Source organism: Strix uralensis, chromosome 4, assembly GCF_047716275.1.
Source record: "Strix uralensis isolate ZFMK-TIS-50842 chromosome 4, bStrUra1, whole genome shotgun sequence".
Lineage (NCBI taxonomy): Eukaryota > Metazoa > Chordata > Aves > Strigiformes > Strigidae > Strix > Strix uralensis.
Genome location: NC_133975.1, coordinates 37,523,449 through 37,545,270, shown reverse-complemented (window position 1 = coordinate 37,545,270; position 21,822 = coordinate 37,523,449). Strand labels below are relative to the sequence as shown.

The 21,822-nt window shown below is 40.0% G+C and overlaps 1 protein-coding gene across 2 annotated transcripts in view; it reads right to left on the bottom strand.

Moving 5' to 3' along the window:
- Window positions 1–252: 252 nt before the first annotated feature.
- DCTD (dCMP deaminase) overlaps window positions 253–21,822 on the bottom strand; it is a 58,865-nt gene continuing 37,295 nt past the window's right edge. The window contains exons 1-6 of one of the 2 annotated variants that reach the window (XM_074866417.1): window positions 21,644–21,710; window positions 17,412–17,523; window positions 15,941–16,076; window positions 5,165–5,281; window positions 3,533–3,629; window positions 253–1,564 (exon numbers count right to left, since the gene is read on the bottom strand). In XM_074866417.1, the coding sequence (XP_074722518.1) occupies window positions 1,486–1,564; window positions 3,533–3,629; window positions 5,165–5,281; window positions 15,941–16,076; window positions 17,412–17,523; window positions 21,644–21,678 (576 nt within the window). In that variant the 5' untranslated portion in view covers window positions 21,679–21,710 and the 3' untranslated portion in view covers window positions 253–1,485. Of the gene's footprint in view, window positions 1,565–3,532; window positions 3,630–5,164; window positions 5,282–15,940; window positions 16,077–17,411; window positions 17,524–21,643; window positions 21,711–21,822 lie in introns of those variants that run through there. The other variant, XM_074866416.1, reaches the window with a different exon arrangement.

The window sequence follows — 21,822 nt, the reverse complement described above, 5'->3', positions numbered from 1 at the left end:
TAAGCCACAGACCAATTTTGAGGTGGAAAACAGTTGTAAGAAAAAAAGAGAAAGTAAGAAATTACTTTATAAATGGACACATCTTATAATACGTTACAATGCTCTCTTTAGTAGCCAAATGGTTCATGAACATTACACTTTATGTAATGTCACAAATGCACAAAATATGCTTTGCATATGATTGCAAAAACAGCAGCACTTGGGAGCCAAGCACATAGCTTAACATTATAATAATGAGTCTACTTCAATGTAGTAGATTTTAGTAAGACTTTAATAATACTGGTATGAAGCCAAATTACATAATGTCCCAAAATATGAAACAAAGCTTTTATAAAGAAAATAAAAGCTCACTGAAGTATAACCACATTTAAAAAAAAAACCAACAACAATCATCAATGTTATCTAAACAAAGCCATTAGGCATATTTAATTTTCAAAAAATCAAATCAGAGGAAAGGAACTCAAATCTATTCCCAGATCTCAAGATAAAATTAAAAAGGGTATTATTTTAGGCAACATTGATGAAAATGAAAGTACTACGCCAGCACTGGGAAACAAGCTAACACCATAATTACCTCTTTTGGCACAGATATGGATATGGGTTGACTATCTCCAATTTCTCTCAGAGGACAAAAAATGATTCAGTTACCTTGAATAAGGTTGATTTTAAGACTGAGCTATGTTGGATTGTCTAGAAACAGCTTAGACCAATAAAATAATTTCCTTCTACACATGAAAACCAACTCCAAATGAGTCCCAAAAGTAAAGAGACAAACGATTACTCCCTCAACCCCCTCCAATTCTGGAGTCTTGAGGAAAACAAGGAAAGCACCTGTAAAGTTTGGTCTGGCATGGATCATTCTCAGAACAACTTCCTCTCTCATCCCTCCCCATGTATGACAGTGTTAGACAGCAACTAGAAGAAAAATCAGTATTTCATTTGTTGGGTAATGCATGCACAATATCACACATTCTTAAAGCTGTATAACCTTTTAAATATTAGTGTTATGCTAGTTGGAAGATTAGTATTTGCATGGATAACATTTTTTGTCCTTCATAAGGATCAACTATTTAGATCCACATATCCAGTAGAGAGATCAACATATATTAGCGTATTACGATGTACTGCTGGTTACAATAAGTACTACTGTTAGAGTCTAAAACAATGCTGACAGCCTATCAGAGCATGTGGTGATGAATACATTGAGAATCAGAACAGTCTTCTTTACATACATTATATTGTCTCATTTACGTGTCTCAAGACTTTTTAAGCAGTTTTGATAAAGGCATTAAAAAAATTTAAGTAGATTTAGATTCCACATGACAAGATGAAGTGAGGGGGACATTTTTATGCCTTCGATTTCTTAGAAGTCTACTTTAGCTACAGAAGCCATTAAAAAGTTGCAAGTAACTTCAAGATGAAAGGCATTAGCAGCTTTTTAGAAAAGGATAATCACACTCTTCTAGAGACTTAATGAGACTTAATTCACAGAAGCTTTTGACTTGGTCTGCTGTTAATTGAATCAAAGTCGATGATGATCTTGTTACACTTTGGCTTGAATTCCCTAAAATAAAGAAAAATACAGATATTACTTAGTGACTAGTTAAAGCATTTTGCTTGCTTTAGCTCCAGCTAAATTTTTGAAGGAATAAAAAAAAAAAAACCTTCCTTGGATTCACATAGTTTTCATCTCTATGGGAGCCAATTATAGTGCACCACACTGAGAGAAACCTGGACAAGAAAGACTAAGACAAAAAAGACACATGGGGTGGGTTAGCCTGTACATTCTTCGGCTATTGGAGTTCATAAGTTACCCAGGAGTCAAAGGACTTTTAACAACTTAGCCGCAGGTGGTGGCATCATGTTACCAGGGCTGGGGTTTTGGTTCATATATATTTATATTTCAAATATTTTAAGTATATATTTACAGATATAGGTACACATATATGTATCCATAAACATATTTTAATATACTGTGTATGTATCGTATATACACATATATGTGCACATATGTATATATAGAAGATATTTGGAATACAATTTGATAAATGCTTTGATCACTTTTTTCCTGCCAAGTTTTCAAAGAACACTTTCAAACTTTGCCTCAGTATATTAAAATACTTTTTGTGCTAGGGGAATAGATCACATTATGCATCATACTAGGGAAAAACCAAACTAGTTAAGAGGGAATCATTTAAAAATTGTAACTTCAAAACTGTAAAATTAATACTGCCACAAAATGTTTCCTTTTATTATCATTAGAGCATCTGCTACAGCAATTAGCAAGGAAGGTATTTGGGGACCGAGCATATATTTTCCAGTCTACCCGTAAACAAAGGATTATGCAAATAGTGTGGATTTAGTGCCTAATTAAGCTCTGCAGATCAGTTCAAGAGATTCATTAAGTACCACCTACATCCTTAACAATCAATACAAGAATGAGTAACAGTCAACACAGAAAACCACATGCTGCTGACCACAGAAACTCTGAATACTTTGTCCAGAATAACAATCTGAAATGCAAGGAACACTTCTCACCCTGGGGAAGTTACAAGATTTGACTTGCAAGAGAATGATTTATGCTTCTTAGTCAAATACTCTTAGTAGACAGGAAATAGACTGAAGGACTAAAACAGAATTTCAAGTACTGCTGGTTTTCATGGCTGTTTCTTAACCCAGTAGGTAGCTTTCATCCTAAAATTTTATGTCAGAATTGTTATGTTTGCAAATTTTTCGAAGTCTTTATATTAATACTGTAAAACTTTTTAGGGTTGCAAAGCCTCCAACTGCATAATTAGCCTCACCCACAGCATGTTATGGCTATCAAACTAGCTGTTGAACAGATTGTCTTTAGGTATCTCTGTCAGTGTCTTTAAAAACCCCACTCTTCAAACGTTTTTCAGATTCTCATTACTTTAAGGCAGATATTCCAAGTTTTACCCTTTTCTCACAAGAAAAGCTGACCAAAGAAGACTGGACAGCTATAGGCACCAAGAATTAATTACTTATGGGCGGCCGGTTTGACACCTTTCCAAACTGACTGCAACAAAAAGATACTGCAGTTTCAATAAGGATCAATTAATCCACAAAAAAAAATCAACCGGTCATTTCAGTCCAACTCACACGATTATGGGAAAAATCATGTTGTAAGGGACTTCAGGAGACCATAGAGTCTAACCTGCTCGAAGCAGGGTCAGCGATGACTCTCCCGAGTACAATGTAACAACTAACCATTACATTCGCAATTTCACTTGCATTACAGCAATGAAATGAGTATTCCAAATGGACCATGTTCTCATACAAACGTTATGAAATTGAAATTTAACCATGTACAATGCAAAAAGAATGGTGCAACTGTCTGTCAATCCGGTATCTTTTGCAGGCATACAGAGCAAGCCATCTACAAACACTACTGAAGAATAAAATGCTGCACACTGCAAAGAAGAAAAATTTTTGCCTAAAGTTGGTCTCTTTCACACACCATTTTCTTCCTTTCCAAAATAAAACCAAAGTTAATCCAAAGTTCTCTTACCTGTATATAACACCTGCTAAATCAAACATCCGCCGTGCAGCTGTCATTTCCATAGTGTCATGATACTTGTCAGACATAAAAATAACTTCCTTTATGCCTAAAAAAGTCATATTGAAAAAATGTTAGAATTACACTGGAAAAAAAAAAGTAATGTCTGGTGCACAAAATCAGAAAAGGCAGCATTCACCCACATGCTCTAGAACTCCTTGGTACACCTCTACTTTCCAAAATACTATATATTGTACTTGAGAGTAAGGCTATGTAAGGTAAAGCTGTTTTAGAAGACAGTTCTTTCATAAATGTTGGAAAATGTTTTTCTCCACTTTCACCTAAGTTTAACTCAGAAAACCAGAACCAAAAACTCATAGGCAAAACTACATGACAGACTAGAAATTAAGCATTTTTGCAAAAGTAATTGAAAACTTATCTTCCTACCTCTCTAAAATTCCTCACAAAGAACTTAAACCCCAAATCCTATTCCCCTTCCAAATGTATAGCTATAAAAGGATGGTTTTTTCTTTTGTTCTCTGTTTTATAACCCTCAGTCCAGGTTCAATTCCTCATAAATGCATGCTGTCTCAAATTGTTGAATGATCTATGCCTAAATTACTTAGGCAGAGGAGAAGCCTAAAGGCTGACCCAAGAGAATTCACAAGCGTTTCAGAGCCTATCAACATCTTACTGTATTTACCAGACAACATGAATATCAATACACCACAATTTAGTGCTGACCTAAGTGCAAAAGGAAAAGGATGAGGGACTACACTGAGAACAAGCAGCCAATCTACCTTGAAGATCATTTGATTTTGATTCTATAAATAAGAGAATTGTAGCACAAATACAGAATATCATCATCTTTCACCCTTCACCTCTATTCATTTCAAACTTTACTGACCAAAAGAAATAAGTGTTCTGTTTGCTACTTTCTTCTTAGATTCCTGTGGCCATAAATGGTGAGAGAAACTCCCCAGAACAGCAATCCACGCTAGGATTGCAAGACTTTACTCAACGAGCAAAACATATGCTACCTTAAGCAGAGATTTTTACAGAACTGAAGCCTACTGCAGATACTGCCTAATCTGAAAAAAAGGAGACACATTTAGGCCAGCACACTTACTGCAGTGGCACAGATTTATAACAATTGTAATGAAAGACATAATTAAAGTAGGATCATAGAAGTCTTATGACATTTATGAGCAAAGATATTTTAAAATCTTCAAATATCTACCATGCATCACATTCAAATTAAAATTTCATGTATATACTCCCAACAGACCTTTTGTCATGCAGAAGTTTATTTCTTTCTGCCCTACTCTATTCAATGTGTCAGAGCACAGTAAAATTGACAGTAATTATATGCAAAGCCTGTGTTGTTCTTTGGCAGCTCCTGGTCTAAGAAGTTACAAACCTAAATGAGAAGCACGCTTTGAATCACAGAAGATGCAATTAGCACTGGAAAAATTTGGCACCATTCAGATGCAAAAAAACCCCACAAGTAGCATCTTATGAAGTTGACAGTGCAATTAATTTAGATCTAACAGCAGCAATTTAACATCAAATACATCCGTGATAAGATACCAACGAGCAAGCAGCACTGCAACGCTGACAAATCAAGCTGGCACTACTCCTTACCTGCCTGGATGATGAGCTTTGCACATTCATTACATGGAAATAAGGCAACATACATGCTGCAGCCTTTCACATCAGCTGAGTTTTTGTTCATGATGGCATTCAATTCGGCATGGCACACTGATTTAAAAAAAAAAAGAAACAATTCATAATACCGTTCATTAAATCAGTCAAACTAAAACTAAAGTGTTACAATATAACTGCTTACATCTTTTCAAAGGCAAATAGCTTGCACAGCTTGTCATAAAGGGCAGACAAAGAAATAAAAGCAGAAATACGAAGATCAATGAAGGTCAATTGTTCTGACCAGGCTGCCGATTAGTAATGATATCATTAAGCGCATTAGCATTGCCATTTGCTAACACCTATTGCAGGCAACAAAGCCGTAGGCTGTGGGCCAAGTAGTTGCAACCACCCTAAGTGAAGCAATATCTCACAGCTTCACAACTCTCTGGAGTATCTAATTGCCGGTATAAAACAGCTCATTTATGTGTTTACATGCACAGATAGGAACAGTCTTACGGTTATAAGAGCACGCTGTGCGCTCTTAAAGGCAGGAGAATCGCAAAGTAAAACCGAGCAGCTCTGTCCTCAGGGTCTCAGAACGGCTCAGCACTGCTGCGTGATTCTCTCACCCCAAGAATACACAAGACACACTCAACCATAAAAATGTCCCAGCTTTAATATTAAAGTGAGTTTACTGCTCATTAAAAGGTGCCAGACTTCCCAAGCAGGAAAACAAAGTCCTCTATTTCTCCATGGATTTGAGTTAGGCCAGGTAGCAACAGACTACCCTGCCTCATTCCACCATAACACAATAGCTCTTTCTGGACAGATCGCACCTTAGGGTTTTAAGTTTTTATGCTGTACACATCAGCAGATTATCTAATGTGTTACCAACACAGGTGAGAAGAGCGCAGTTTCTGTGTCAACCACCATGAACCTCTGAAAAAAACATTAAGATCTCTGCGAGAACTTCCTGTTTACTCCTAGGAATGACAGCAACTTGCATAATTTATTTACCTACATCCTAAGAAACTGCCTGCTGCCCTGACTTACTTCATAAACAGGTGTGGTGTGGGTCTGAGCTCATCTAGAGACCTGCGTGTGCAGACAACATGAAGTTTTCCCACTGCTTATTTTGAAGAACAGATTAAAAAAAAAATTTCTCCCCTTTGCGTACATGCAAAAATTAAAACAGGCAGTTTCATAGCACAAGTTCATAGTATATTTGCTACTATATACTGACCTCTGTGTGAATGATCTCATCACACAAAGAATAACCAAGGGCAGTGCCTTCAACGCAGGAATCCTTGCTGAATGGAAATGTTTTCTGTATGTGCTAAATGTCTACATGGAATTTTCTATATAACAGCTAATGCCCTACAAATTTACAGCCTAACTTCCAGCACACAAGCTTTCCCATATAGACAAGTCACAAAGGACCAAACACTTGCTAAAGAAAGCTCAGTATGGACTTCTACAAGCAGTCCCCAGCATCACCATGACCATGCTGTCCACATACCTTCTTGTAACCAGTAAAGGCAGAAACTACCATAAAAAGTAGGAAATTAACAAAAAAAGAACCAACCAAGCACCATCACATTAAGGTTTCTATTACTATTATTATTGTTTCTGTTGCAAGTGTAATTGGGTCACACTGTATTTTGAACATATGCCATTAAGTGTACAAGTTATACAATTACATGAATCTATACATTTACAAAATCCAGAAAATACATTTAAGTCCAAGTATATTACTGAGTTACACTAATCTTATGTAGCCTTCACAATAAATAGTCAGAGAATTATTTTTCTGGGGTTACAGAGGATTGAGCGAAAAAGAGTGTCATTATTTCCTCAACGGGAACTAGGTTATGTCAACAGGACAGAAACATCACTTTTAAGTTTCTTTGAACAATATACTTATGTCCTAGGCAGCATCTAAAATATGGAAGGCCTCCAGAAAGAAGGATGAGGGAATGTTTTCAAAGGCTCACAGAACTAAAAAAAACCAACTCTGATTCCTTCAGTAAATATTTTTCTTTCACTATAACTCAGAAATCTTCAGCCATAAAACCAGACAAGTTTCATTATTAGTACTGCAACAAGTTTCCTTCCTGTGCTGATGAGAAAGAAAGGCTGTTTTGGCAGAATTCTACAAACTTTCAATAACAAACCTCTTCCTAAGCAAAAACAAGTTCAGGCCAAAAATAACTTCTGGAAGATAATCAGCTGGAGCAAGGGAAAAGCAAAATTTTGCCTCCTGATCATCTTAAAACAATCTGAAGTTAAGAACAATTACAACTCTCCAGTGTGGAAAGAAGACACAGAGATGGTAATAAGGAAGAAACAGACTAATCATTCCAAGACAAAAAGTAGTGGGGTCTCCAATAAACGCAGCAGGCTTTCAAAAACAAAAGGAGGTCAGTTTTTCATGCACATTGTAGTCTAACAAAGTATTTCTTACTGCACTTACTGCAGAAAGCAGTACAGAACTGGAAGTTTGTACTGATTCCATAAGTCATCTTTTCCTTCCAGTATTCTCTTTTTTTAGTTTACTGGGCTATTAAATAGAAAACCACTAATGGCTCAGTTGCTGGAACCTGGAAGAATATTCTGGGGATCTATCATGACATGTGTCTTTGCTTTATACATTTCCCTAGACATCTGCTACTGGCCCCTGTAAGGGATATTACACTAGAAGATCCTTAAGAAGGCACAAGCATCAGACAAATATTTTTAGGCTTTGTCTCATCACTCTCATTTCCCCTTTCTCATATTCCCCTCTCTCTGGCAGATAGGCATTGACTGTTAACTGATTTATAGACAAGATAGTCTATCATCCCCAGATTTTTCTTATAGACCTGCCCAGCATTGTACAGTGCATTCGTGAGGGGCAGAAAACAAATCCAGGAGTACAAAATCCCTCTTGGTAATAACTCAGTAGTTCACATTTGGGGTGTTACGAAGTTTTCTAACCTGTTAAGAGCTCCTACTCAAATATTGTTCTCTCTCAGACAATAAGCAGCTAACTTAACCTTTCACAGGTGCACAGTATTCAGAACTCTGAAAACTGTATATTTAAATAGACTAGTAAAACTAAGAATTTTTACAATACCCTATGTGTTTTGGTTTTTTTAAAAAAATAATATTCATGTATAGCCAACATAATATTAAATCTGCAACACTGGTTTCCATTCTGGAAAAGTGGCTTGAAAAGTATTCTCAAAAGGCTTCATTAGCTCAAGAAATAACCATGCAACAAGAAGATAGTGTGTGCTCTGACATTCCCACCACCTGTACTATATTCACTGGGGCAGGGGGGGGTGGGGCGGGGCGTAAAGCAGAGCAATGACTGCTTCATTACTGGTAGTATTAATTGCTAATGTTTCTATCTTTTCTCACTGCACAGTGCTTTCTGTTGCATATATGAGGTTGCACTCATCCTTAAGCCCACCTGTAAATAAGAGAACCCTACTTACATTATTAATGGTCATTTTTCAGGATTAACCACTTCACATGAACATGGTCTTAGTGGATTGCAGAGTCAGAAGTACACTTCCCACCTACTAAATGTGTTCCGACTAGTGACTTTTTAAGAACCAGAGGACTAATCAAAGTGTTTCTTAATACTGTTTAAAGGCTTACATGCTTGATGAAGAGCTTGGAGTAGGGACCACCATAATGTGCCACCTTTTAAGAAGCAATCAAAGGAGAGGCTGAGGGGAGTGGCCTTTGTATGTGACTAATTACTAACTAACTGAGCCAGACTAGGAATTTTGAGAAATTATGCACTACATATAGTATTACATTTGAAAAGAATATATTTCAATGCATAGATTGTCACACAGCAAGTTTTGCCTTATTTATTAACGTAAGTTTTTATACTGTCACGTTAACCAACCTGACAAATACGGATTCCCAATACAGATACATGGTAACAGCATGGCATTCTTCAACATAAACCTGACACAGAAATGGATACAGGGAGTTCTGTAATTTGGCCCACTTCTCAGCCTTTTGGTAAAACCTTCATCTTTTCGTGTTCATCTCTTGTCCATCCCATCTTTGTCCAAGCTCCACCTACCAGTTATCCTTTACTCGCTGGACCCCCGACACTGGACATAGTAAGGATCATGGAAGGGACCAAAATATTATTGAAGGGAACAGGGTCTGGAATGACAACCACTGGGGACAGTGGTTGATCGATCTGGAATTTGTAGCATGACATCAATCTCTTTTCAACCTTTGTGAAAGCGCAGGGATGGTTTCTCACTGTGTTAGGGGAAGGCAGGACACTGATGTAGGGCTGACACTGCCCTCAGCCATTCCTGCTGCTCTCTTTCTTGCTCTGTGTGTTGGAGGATGAGCAGTTGCTGTGGTCAGGGCAAGGAGGCAAGGATAACACCCAGATTTCACTGGAGTCCTAGTCTCTTCAGACCGCAGTCAGAAAAAGGGAACAGTCCCAGCCTCACTGCTTGCTTTCGTGAAAAAGGAGAACTGGGAAGTGAAGATGGAAACCACTCAGCCCATTTATGAACATCACAAAATCTGCTGGAGGCAGACCAGAGAAGCCACTCTCAAAACCTGAAATGCTTTAGCTACTCCATCCCATTTCCCAGTTCCTCCCATCCTGCTCCAAGTTTGTTCTACTCTCAGCAGAACACAGAGGCATTTCTTAGTGGGCAAGCCGAACAAGAGAAATTATTCCAAGTGTTTCCAAACCTTCAAACTTTCTAGAGATTTGATGTATGACACTAGAATTGGACAGAAATCCATGCAGGACAAGAGAGTGAGTGGCTGTAGGTGGAGACTGTCTCCTGTAGATCCCCTTTCCAGCTGAAGCCTCAGCTTTGTATTGCCAATTGGAAAGAGAGCATCACACTTCTTCTTAGTGCCTTATCAAGTTTTGTGCTGTCAAAATAACAGCTTCTACAAAAGTAACATTTGCCTGAATATCTTCGAGTGTTCATCTCTAAAAAATTGACGAAAAGCTCATAATCCTAACACGAGGAAATGTTGATAACAGTTTGTTTCATTTTACACAGCAGGTACTGTTCAATTAGAGCATACTTTTTGCCACAGCACATATTTTATCGTATCTGAACCTGTATAAATATTTGTAAGCATATTTACTCAATATTTTCTCTATTGCTCAGAGGTTTCTAAATTTGCCAGTCATTTTAATTTAAAACTCTCTTAATTAGAGACTGGTTGTCAAATGGGTGTTCTTAGATTGCAGTGGAGACAGAGGGCATAACAGGAGCATAGCAACTAGCATTAGTGGGAAGACTTGCGTTAATAGGAGAAAAATGTAGTATTTTAAATCATCGGTGAGAGGAAACAGCATCATCAAATCCTTGGATTCATCTAACAGAAACAGAGGGCACTCACTTTTGACTGTGAAAACCAGAATTTTGTCTAATTATTAAGCTTCTGCACACGGTACTGAACACAATGCTTCAGGAAAAGCTTTTAATAACATCTTAGTAAAGTAGGTATCTAAAAGTGGCCTTCCATTTCTCTCATCTGCGCAGAAATATCCCCGCTCCTGTCACTGACTGGCAGCCTGGAAAGAGCCAGTTCCAACATAAAAACAAAAGCCTGATTTTGTGCTGTGAAAAAATGGCATTCTGCAAAACACCCAGTGCTTTCTGACATAACAATACTACTGAACTGTGCAACTACACACTACAACTGGAAGGAAAAAAGTTTTCATCTGCTTCAACACTCTCACAAAGAATGCATAGTATCAATACAGGTGATCCACATCACTACCCCTGTAACATTCAAATGCATCCTCTAAGGTAAAGTAAGCACTACCTACCACATTTTGATGCTTTCTTTCAGTAGCAGTTCAGGTTACACTTAGATATGGGTAAATACAAATTTTTTAATCAAGGATGAACCTTTCCCTACCACCGAGCTGAGCAGAACCCACACTTGAGGGTGCAGGTTAGATATGTACAGTATATTGCAGCAGACATAGATAACTGAGACACTGATGAATTTCAAGCCAAAAAGTTTCAAGATACAGTAAAATTTAAGTGACAGGACTTGTTTAGCCTTACAACAGAAGTTCAAAAGGTTACTGTTATCAGTAAGTGCACAGGGGAAGGGGGGGAAAGGAGGAAGGATTAATCGCAGTGAATAAGAAAAGCTAAAAGAACAATGCTGGCACACATAAGAATGTATAAACTAACACAGATAAATTTAGGGTAGAAATTGGAAGTTTTCTAGCCATGAAACAGTGAATCTGATCAGAGCTATGGGGTTAATGCATCCATCTGTTCTGCTAGAGCTCAATAATTTATTATAGGAGCATCTAACCTACTTCTGCAAAGATAGCCTCTGGGTCCAATCCCCTGCTATGTCTATGCTGCTAAATACAGAAGGGCCAGGGACTGACCCTTGGCCCGGAGGCCAGCTGGCACAGACTGGCTCATGTTCATCTTACTCAGGGCTCCATCAGCATTACACAGCACTTGGCCCTGGGTTTCCTCAAGGCTCCACGTCTCAGGAGTCCCACCATACCACATACTTGTTTTGTATGTCTCAGTTCAAAGTGCATAAAGAAGTGCGATGACTTTTTTGCAGCCCACCAGAGTGGTATTTTCACAGCATGAAACAGAGTATGCGTTGCATATCCCCCAGTATGGCCTCAGGGAGGGAGGAGGGTTAAGCATATCATCTCAGCAGGCTTTGCATTATAGGCCTATACAGGATGACAGTTTTCTTGCAGCCTTTTTTCCACCCTGCCCTCCGGAGCAGCCTTTGAGTGAGCCATTCGGAGAGCAATACTCAGGCTTTGTTCTGGAGAAAGCTAGCCAGAGTGGTCCAAAACAGATGGGAAGTGAGCTAATGTTTATGCCTAACCTAACAACAATACACAAAACTAGGAGGTCAGCATTCAGATCCACCCCCAGCCCTTTTCTATAGCACTGCATGAAGTAGCACTTGCATGCATAGCAGATGCATGAAGTAGCTCTAGAAGACATCTTCCAAGTTAGTGTGGTGGTACATGCACAATTACCATCAGCTTTACCTAATAAGTTACACTGCAGCTCTAGTGATGAAAGTGCCAGCGTTCCCATGATAAGCTAATGGAGCACACAGTTAAGATCGTACCATCTCTGAACAAGCTAGTCAGGAAAAAGCAAGGATAAAAAGTTCAATTTACACAAACGCTGTGATGATTAGCAAAAGCAGGAAGGAAAACATGACAGTTTAATGAGATTTTAGCAGCAATTCTATGTGTCTCCGCATCTAGCAGAATTTTTTAAAGCAGAAGATTTTTTTTTATATATATACTTGTCTGGTCTGTCAACTGTGCTATCAAGATTAATAAGAAACTGCTAGAGTTTAAATCATCTGTGAATTACAAAATAGGTCGTTTATTCATCACAGCAGACACTTCATGTTACAAAGTTGTGATTTTTTTAATGAGGTGAAGACTAAGATTCTTGGGGGAAGGGCAGTATTTAAACCAACTCTCTCCAAGCTGTTATATTGGTTAGTGCATTTTTTTAAACATCACATATTAAGAGTTTTTTACTTTACGCCACATATTTTGGAGTCATGATTCGCAGAAAAAGACTCTACAACTCTGAAATAGAGTTATAAAGCAGGTATGTTTTACTCCGGCCGGGGTACAAGGGGCTTTCTCCACAAAGCTTGCACACCAACAGCACTTTTTACCCAAAACTTATAGAATGTGGATATACATATTCATTGATTACATAACACAAACATACATGTGCATAAGTAAGGCTGGGTTAGTTCAAAAGGCTGGTGTCAGCAGTTTATGTTATCTTTGCACCTGCGCATTGCCTCCTGGGGGGCGTCTCCAGGGGTCTTTGGGAGGAAGGCTCGTAGTCTTTCTCACCTTGTTTTTTCCCCGGAGCATGCGCAGATTCTCTTGGCCAATTTCTTGAACAACAAAAATGTTTTTCAGCCGGTTTACTCATCCTATCTTATTTAAGGGAACCAATGAAACTTCTATAACCCGTATATGGCTATCTTTACTCATTACCGAGGCCCAACTAGTTAGAGCACACCTGTTCCTCAAGGACAAAAACATGATATTTTACTGAACACTGCAGTTCTTGGTAGATTTTCACAGTAAACTGCTTTGTTTTGATGGACACAGTAGTCCTTGGTAAAATTCCACAGAACAATCTGGGCAAGCAGGATTCTTAGCAATGTTAAAAAATACTATAAGTAATACTGTAAGTTGCTATTAGTAAGTTGCTAAGCAGTTTTCTATAAGTAAATAAGTCTTAAAACAAGTAATCATTTCTCTGTATCAGTCAAGAGTTAAATAAAAAAAATAAAATAGTCTCAAGTCACTTTGTACAAAGATTCCTCACAAATTCATACAGCATTTTTAGTTTAAATTGGTCAGCTTAAATTTGAGTGCCTGGAACATAGTTAGGTCCCAGAGACCACCCGCACTGATCTTAGTTCAGAACTGAGACCTAACAGAAGCATAAAGATTCAACCAAGATCAATATTCTGTTTTAAGTACTTTATATTCAATCAATATGGTAACGCTTGTTTCCTCACCCTGTAAGTAAAGAGCAGTCATACCAAGCTGTACCATTATGGTACCGTCATTACACATAAAACCAGTGCTTCTGTGCTTTAGAGCAGACTTAAAAGTTGGCAGGAGCTGGCCCTAGTATCGACAATAAATCTCTTATGAAAAATAATATGAAACTGTCTCAAGCTTAAGAGTTAAACGTTAGAGGTTTCATAATAAATTGGTAAAGTGAACAAGGACAAAGTACCGGGGTTTTAAGAACTCAAATATGAAACTGATGAATTATGTGCTGAGCCACTGCATATCATCTTTCACTTCAATGCCATGGGAAACCAGAAAATGTAATGCTGGTTTTTAGAGAGGGCTCTGGGTGAACACAGGGAACGTCAAAACTCATGCAAGTCTAATCTCTGTATCAGACCAATTGTTAGAAGTTACAAGTAAAAAACAGAATTAGTAGGCAGAGATAAATACTGTACACTGGAAAAAAGTCAGTATCTCTTTGCAAAAGCTCAACTCTGGTGCTCATTTCCCCCACCGATGCAGAGGGAAGGGAAAATTTCTCAGGGCTCTTGTTCAGCTTTGTGATTCTTCTCCCTGCCGTTCCTGAGCCCAGCACAGGCTGAGATGCAGCACAGAATGAAGGAGCTCCTAATACCCATTTTCCCTGTGCCCATCGCTCACCCCACAAAGGCGCACCAGGAGCTGGTGTGGAAGCAGAAAGATGAAGAAGGGGGATTTAAGAGAGCATACACTCCCTGCTTCCTTATCAGTCCTAACCATGTTTCCTCCCCAACATCAGCTATTGCAGGCTACAAGGCAGCTCTCAATTCCATTTCCACACCCAGCAGACAGCACTCATGGCACGAAGCCTGAGGCAGTCCAGCAAGTTGTCTCCTTGGTTTGTGCAAACCATGCCTGGCCCAGAAGAGTAACTGTACAGCTCAGCTGATAGGTACACCAAGATTCACAGAGGACCCTTCAAAGCAGGCTTGCAGAAGGCCAAACTGTGCCTGCTGCAAAGACAAAGACAGGATCCAAAGTAGCACTTAGCCACATTTACCGTGAAACCATCCTTGCTCTTCCTTCCTTTTGCCCATTTCTCCCCCTCTACTCCTCTCTTGTGAGACCCACCTGCAGTACTGTGTCCAGTGCTGGGGCCCCCAACATAAGAAGGACATAGACCTGTTAGAGCAGGTCCAGAGGAGGCCACGAAGATGATCAGGGGGCTGAAGCACCTCCCCTATGAGGACAGACTGAGAGAGTTGGGGTTGTTCAGCCTGAAGAGAAGGCTCTGGGGAGACCTTATAGCGGCCTTCCAGTACTTAAAGGGGGCCTACAGGAAAGATCGAGAGGGACTCAGGGAGTGTAGTGATGGGACGAGGGGTAACGGTTTTAAACTGAAAGAGGGTAGATTTAGATTAGGTATAAGGAAGAAATTCTTTACTGTGAGGGTGGTGAAACACTGGCACAGGTTGCCCAGAGAAGTTGTAGCTGACTGGAAGTGCTCAAGGCCAGGCTGGACAGGGCTTTGAGCAACCTGATCTAGTGGAAGGTGTCCCTGCCCATGGCAGGGGGGTTGGAACTAGATGATCTTTAAGGTCTGTTCCAACCCAAACCATTCTATGATTCTACGATTTAGTAAATGTGAACCAGATCAGAGACTGAAATAATGAAAGTCACCTCACCCACAACAGGGTAGATCCACTGCGCACCAGATGAGGCAAAAATGGCATGGAATGACAGAACACAATCACATGCTTCAAGACAAAATTCAGCTCATTCATAATATGTATTGTCTATGTCATCAACACCTGAACACTGGAATTTTCCACAACCACTGGAGTTTACAATTTTAATACCTGTATTTTAGACCCGATTATTTGTTTTGCAGATACATGCTCTCTGTAATTTTTGTGGAGACAAACACACAGAAGCAGGAATCATCTCCATACACTGCAACTAAATGCTAATGAGTGGCATTATATCTACAAGTTTTCACTACACAATCCAAAATGGCTAATTATTTATGAACATACTTCACCAGGAAGTCAGTCCTTCATAAAGACTCTTGTCATTTATTTCCAGAGCTGTGGTTTTTATCTTGATGTATGACATATGGGCACATTAACAAAAGCAGGTGAGTGGAAGAAAAACTGATCGATATTTTACGAGCTGAACTGTCACATATATAGACATCACAAGTATAAGCTGTCAACCACAAGAAGCCTTACCATAAGGATATTTTGTGTCTAGTCTATGTGCTGCTGTTCTTGTCCAGGGTAGTACATCATCACTGCAGCCATTAGGCATCCCATTGTATCCAATTCCAACAATCTTGTTTTCTGAATTTACAATGCAGGCACCAACCTAAATAAAATCAGATTTATATAGTACCAACAGCATGCAAAACTATGTACCAACTAGAAAGATGAGACCTGAAAAGTCAGTCCTACAATTTCCATTTAAGAGATACAAGCTTCACTTTACATGAGGTCACACCATCTAGTGAGCAAGGCTTCAATTGTACCGAACTGGTGGACCTTTAAAATAAATCAGAGCAGATGTAACCCTGCTAGCCCTCTTGTCATGCAGTGCCCATCCCAGCCTGCCAGCACTGTTCCTTGTCCGACTATGAAGTGAACCTAGTTCAGAGAGCAGAACCGGCACTGAATTAACCCCACCAAACATACGTTTTCTGTCAGTTCAACTCCTCAAACTAGCTTTTCCAGTAGCAGTATGAGCAGCAGGAGCAAAAGAAAAGGTATGGAAGATGGAACAGAAATGCAGTAGTGTTGACCTAGGCAGAGATAGGCTCACACACCTTTGTGGCTTGTTTACGCAAACGTGCACCACTCATGTGAATGATGAAGTGTCTCATTTTTATGTTTTACACCCATATTTTAGATCTACTGAAATGGCAATAGTACTGATTTTAATTCATACAATGTGTTTACCAAGCAGGTCTTAGGTAACAAAAAATTAGCCCTAAGTGAATAACCTTCAGAGAACTAAGAGCCATAATGTACAGAAGCCAGCAAGTAACTGAACAGACTGTTAACATGCGTTTTACTCCATGGCTTTTCTGGGATTTGCTCCCTGAACTTTTTCACGCAAAGGAAGACTAAGCGGATGACTGGGTCCTGCAGAACAGCATGTTTCAGGAGATTGAGCAATCGCCTCACACCAGTATTCCACAGGGGCACATGAAAGAAGCGAAGAATGGGGACAGACAGTGAAGCAGAGGGGAAAGGGTAACCTGAGGGAGAAATCAAATTAGAAGAAAACTCCAGTCAACCCAAAAACAAACAAAAAGGAATTTTTATAGTCTTACAGGTGAGGAAAAGGAACTTGTAAAATGCTGTGTCTTTAAAAATTACAATCTAAAACTTTCAGTAGTTTTATCCTCCTCTAATAGTTAACTATATTTACTGGAAAAAGGAGATAAAACGCATGTGTTATTTCAACCTCCAGATGAAAAGAAGATTTACAAAACTCCAAGCCGCAAATATACACACAGAATTTTACACAAGGTCAGGCACAATAAAAGAATTTCTGCAACAAAAGGTGCTGACCATGTTAAAAATTGAATAGCTATACACTGAAATAACTTTTAATAAGAAATCTCTGAAAGTGCTACATGTGCATCTGATGCGATGTGCAATATAGATTAAGTTATGTTATTCTTATACGTTGCCTTCTTACCTGAGAACTCGGATCCTTGCTTCTTTGTGCTGACAAAAACGCTACTGCCATAAAATATTCAGGCCATTCCAAATAATCCTCTCGTTTTTTGCAGGATACTTCATTGCTGAAACTATAGTTTATGGAAAGAAACAGCCATCAGCAAACAACACATAGCTAGAGTTAGTACGGATTGTATTATTTCAATGTGCACAAGTTTAAAGTAACCAGGATCAGAATGTGGCTAAGAAGACCGCACATTCACTAATATTTTAACAGTAATACCATCAGTGTTATGTACTTTCCAGGAACTTATATATATGCAACATTTCCTTTCAGGGTAAAGGCATCCAAGCGAGATTGCAAATTTCAGTTTTAGATAAGAAGGCTGAGCTATTCAGAGCACTGAGCTACTCAAAGACAGAGCAATTTATCCTATGGAGATAACACCTTCTATATTTCTAAGATTCAGGTATATCATGTACTGGCATTCTTTTCACCCAACAACATAATCTTTTTTATGACGACTGCACTAACTGCAAGCCTCTAATCTAAGCTATTTTATACTTCTGTCTATGACAAGAGCTCGCTAGATTTTTATTTGGTAGCTTCCTGTGCAGTCATTCATTTCTGTCCACGCAGTTATTGCCATGAGTTTGCCTCTTGTTACAACACTTACCAGCAAAAAACTGAGGCCATTCTGATAGTCCCCTGCTAAGTTTCTCTTGAGATTATGTCCTATGAAAATCTTCTAAAAACTGGGAAGAGATGGGTTCAAGAACTTTTCCCTTAGCTTTTATGTATAGAAGTGGCACAAAAGGTTGCTTCTTTCCCTGTATTGGGGGGTTTATTTGAGGAAAGGAGGAAGGAAAAAAAAAAGTGATGCACTGTGTTCTTTTGCCTGTATATGGTTGAAATACTGCTTGGACAGTGCAAGATGCAACAGGGGAATTTCTGTGTTTTTCAGCTCAAAGAGAGGAAACAAAGACATACCTCTCTCTCCCTCCCCCCGCCCCCACTCTATTTAAGATTTGCAAATTTCAAGGAAAACATCAAATTCAAATACATTTCCCCAAACTCTCACCCATCATTGCTACACTTGAAAACCAAAACAATGAAACATTTCAAATACAGTAATTAGCCTATCAAAATACAAGAGGCACAGTACTTTTCTTCTTTGGCTCCTCTTACCAAGGACTACAGCTTAAGACTGAGATACCCTTCTAGCAATGTACAGCCACGCAGAAGAATACATCATAGGTAACTGCAAGCAGCAAGACATCTCCTAGCAACACTATTACCAGCACTTTCAGAAGACAAACATTAGAAGACAAGTATTTTGTTAATTATTATTTTTATAACTAAAAACATTATTAAAGGCTTGTAGTTAGCTTGTCATAAAGAGGTTACACTATTTGAGTGAAGACAATGCCAGCACATGATAAAATTGTGCTTTAGAAACCTACAGGGTACTATTTACAAAAGATAAATTGCTGGTTTTGAATAGCTTATATATGGCACATTACAAGTTAGCAATTTTGGCCTGTTCTGGGAATTAATGAGGATCATCTTTAAGGCCATTGTCTCAACCTGAGGAGGGAGAAACATGCACTCTTGGTGTTGTCAGCACACCTCTCTCACACTTTGACAACATTATAAATAGTGCCCAGAACCACCAATTGTCAAAGCAAACACACAAATCAAACATGTGATTCTAAGAGTACCCAAACTGGCTTGACTCATCATAACTAAAAGGCTGGGGCTCTATCCTACTAAGAAAGAAAAGCGTTCGGAGAACAAGAAGCTCATTGCAGAAAGAGGAAATTAAAGATGTACTCTCCTACCTGTCTGTGCCAAATTGAACTTTTGACAGGTTAACTGAAATGCCAAGAAATTGCTTCAGCTAATTTAAGTGATCATTTAAAATATCTCACAAAAGCAATTTACAAAATCCAAAACACCATTGGACTTTAAATGATCAGTTTAATACATTGCTAACTATGTGGCATTCACAGTGATGCCTTTGGAGAGGCACGTAACACAACGCAGAACTAGACTGAATAAAACATTCTGGGAAAAGAGCTCCAGAAAGACAATAGTACTCTGAACTAAGAGATCGTGCAATCTCCTTTTGCTGAATTACTCCCTAGCAACCCTATTTATTCAAAACACAACAATAGCTGCTATTTAATTCTCTCGCAAATACAGAACTGTATGTAAGTGGAAGTCCCTTGGAGTACCAACTTCACAGGGAGAGGAGTGTGTCTGAAAAATGAGCAGAAGGCTTACATCAAAGAGAACATAAACCAAACCCCTTACTCAATTACTTCTACTTAACGTCACCATGTTTGGAGAGATAATTCCCTCAATTCAGTGCACAGGAAGGCGAGAGTGTGAAACGGGTATAAAACAGTTCATTTCTGATTGAGCAGAAGCCAAGGCCTTGGCTAGCAGTTAAGCACACACAGGAAAATTAAGTTTATGGATTTGGGGCAGCTGATCATCTTCCTTACGCTCATTTGTAAATTCTAGAACTGCATGAATGAGAGCTACTCTAGAAAATATTATAGCTAGCTGTAAAATAAGCAATTAAGGCATATCCTTGTGATAACTCCTAAGGACTTATGAATAAAAATAATGGGAACTGAAAGCCATGAAGGTAACACTGCTCAAGAAGGGAAAAAAATATCCTTAAATTCTAGAGTGACTAGTAGTCTGTAGAAAAGTCTGCGTAAACACTACTTCAAAGGAAACTAGAGAAAAAGATTCTGCAGTTAGCAGACAGTGCCTCCCTTTTCAGTTAACACCATCTGAAAATGGAAGAAATGTAATTCAGCTACTAAAAAAAAAGTCTATCTTAATGAAAAATTTAGTTGAGAATCCTAAAACAGAATACATCACCTCAAATCTTTTCAGAGGACAATTATGACAGTCAGCTACACAACAATATAGTGCAACTGGAGAACTGGTGGGTTCTCCAGACTTTTTTCCTTTCTCCCTCTTTTTTAAAGTTTTTCCCCTGCTTTCTTATTTCTGATGTCATGTGATTATGTTCCAACTGTACTGTAGTAGTTTTCTTCCCCAGTATCATATAAGCTACTGAAGATCAACTATCATATTTTATCACCCAACTCACAGAATTTGGAGTTAAAAAAAGGTAAAGCGTGTATTAAAAATAAAACGTCTTCAGCAGTGCTCTTGTTCCCCAAAAGACAAACAGGATATGTGTTCTTGATGACTTTCAATTCTAGCTTCAAGTCTCACACTTTTGTTTATGATCACTATTACATCAAATAAACGTAGCATCTCCTTTACTTGAGGCTTGTCAACTTTCCCCTCACATAGGTACTATGATATGGTCATTACCTATTCCTGACTAGGAGGTAAGGTTTTGAGAGACGGAGAGAAAAATCAACCTTACAGAAAAACGATACCCTCTGCATTTAAAATTAACTATATTCAACTTTTTCCTGAGGGATAACCACCAAACCTGTAAATAAAAAACTCTGTAGAAATACTGAGCCCCAACTGAGCAGTACGGTATTTCCCTTCACCGAGTGTACTTCGCTTTTACAGCACCGCTTCTTTGACTTTAATTAATTGCATATTGCTCATACAGGTCTCCATTTCAGGAAATAGTGAATACAAGATACCCCACCTGCTCTTTTTCCTATCCCAATGATTACAAAAAATAATTAGAACAGGCCATACCCTCACGACAGGGCCTTCAAGAAACGCCTCCCCGGGGGGGCGCGGCGTTGCCCTCCGCACGGCCGCGGGCACGGGTACCCCCCCCCTAAACAGGCGCGGGGTCAGCGCCCCGCTCAGACCTCCCCAGCCGGGCCCGGCCCCGCTGCGCGGTGCCGGAGGTCACCAGCTTCCCCGAAAGCAGCCGGACGGGGACCGCGGCGGGCGCCGCCGCTCTCCCCCGGCCCCACACGCCGGGGCCGGCCACGTGGCGCAGGCCGCGGGCGGCAGCACCGCGGGCCCGCCGGTCCCCCGCCACCGCGGCTTCGAGCCCCAGGCGGGAGCTGCCCGGCCGAGGCGGGAGAAAGCGCAGTCGGTCCGGGGGCCGAGGGGGAGCGCGGTGCTCGTGGCAGAGGGAACCGCCGGCTGACGGGCGGGAAGGGCTTGGGACCGGCCCCACGCGGGGACCCCCGCGCGCACCCGCGGCCCCTCCGTGCCGCTGCGCCCTCAGCGCAGCCCTGGAGGCGAGCCCCCGCGCGGGCCGGGCCTGGGCCCGGGCAGCCTACCCGTTAAAGTGGCGGCTGGGCTGCTGGCCGCTCATTCCGCCGCCACCCCGATCCTTTTCGCCGCTTGGCGCCAAAGCGAGCCGGGCGGGGAAAGGGGCGGGCGGCGGGGAGGAGCGCAGCGGGGGGCGCGGGTGCTCCGCCGCCATGTCGCGCCGCGGCCCCGGGGTGAGGGCGGGCGC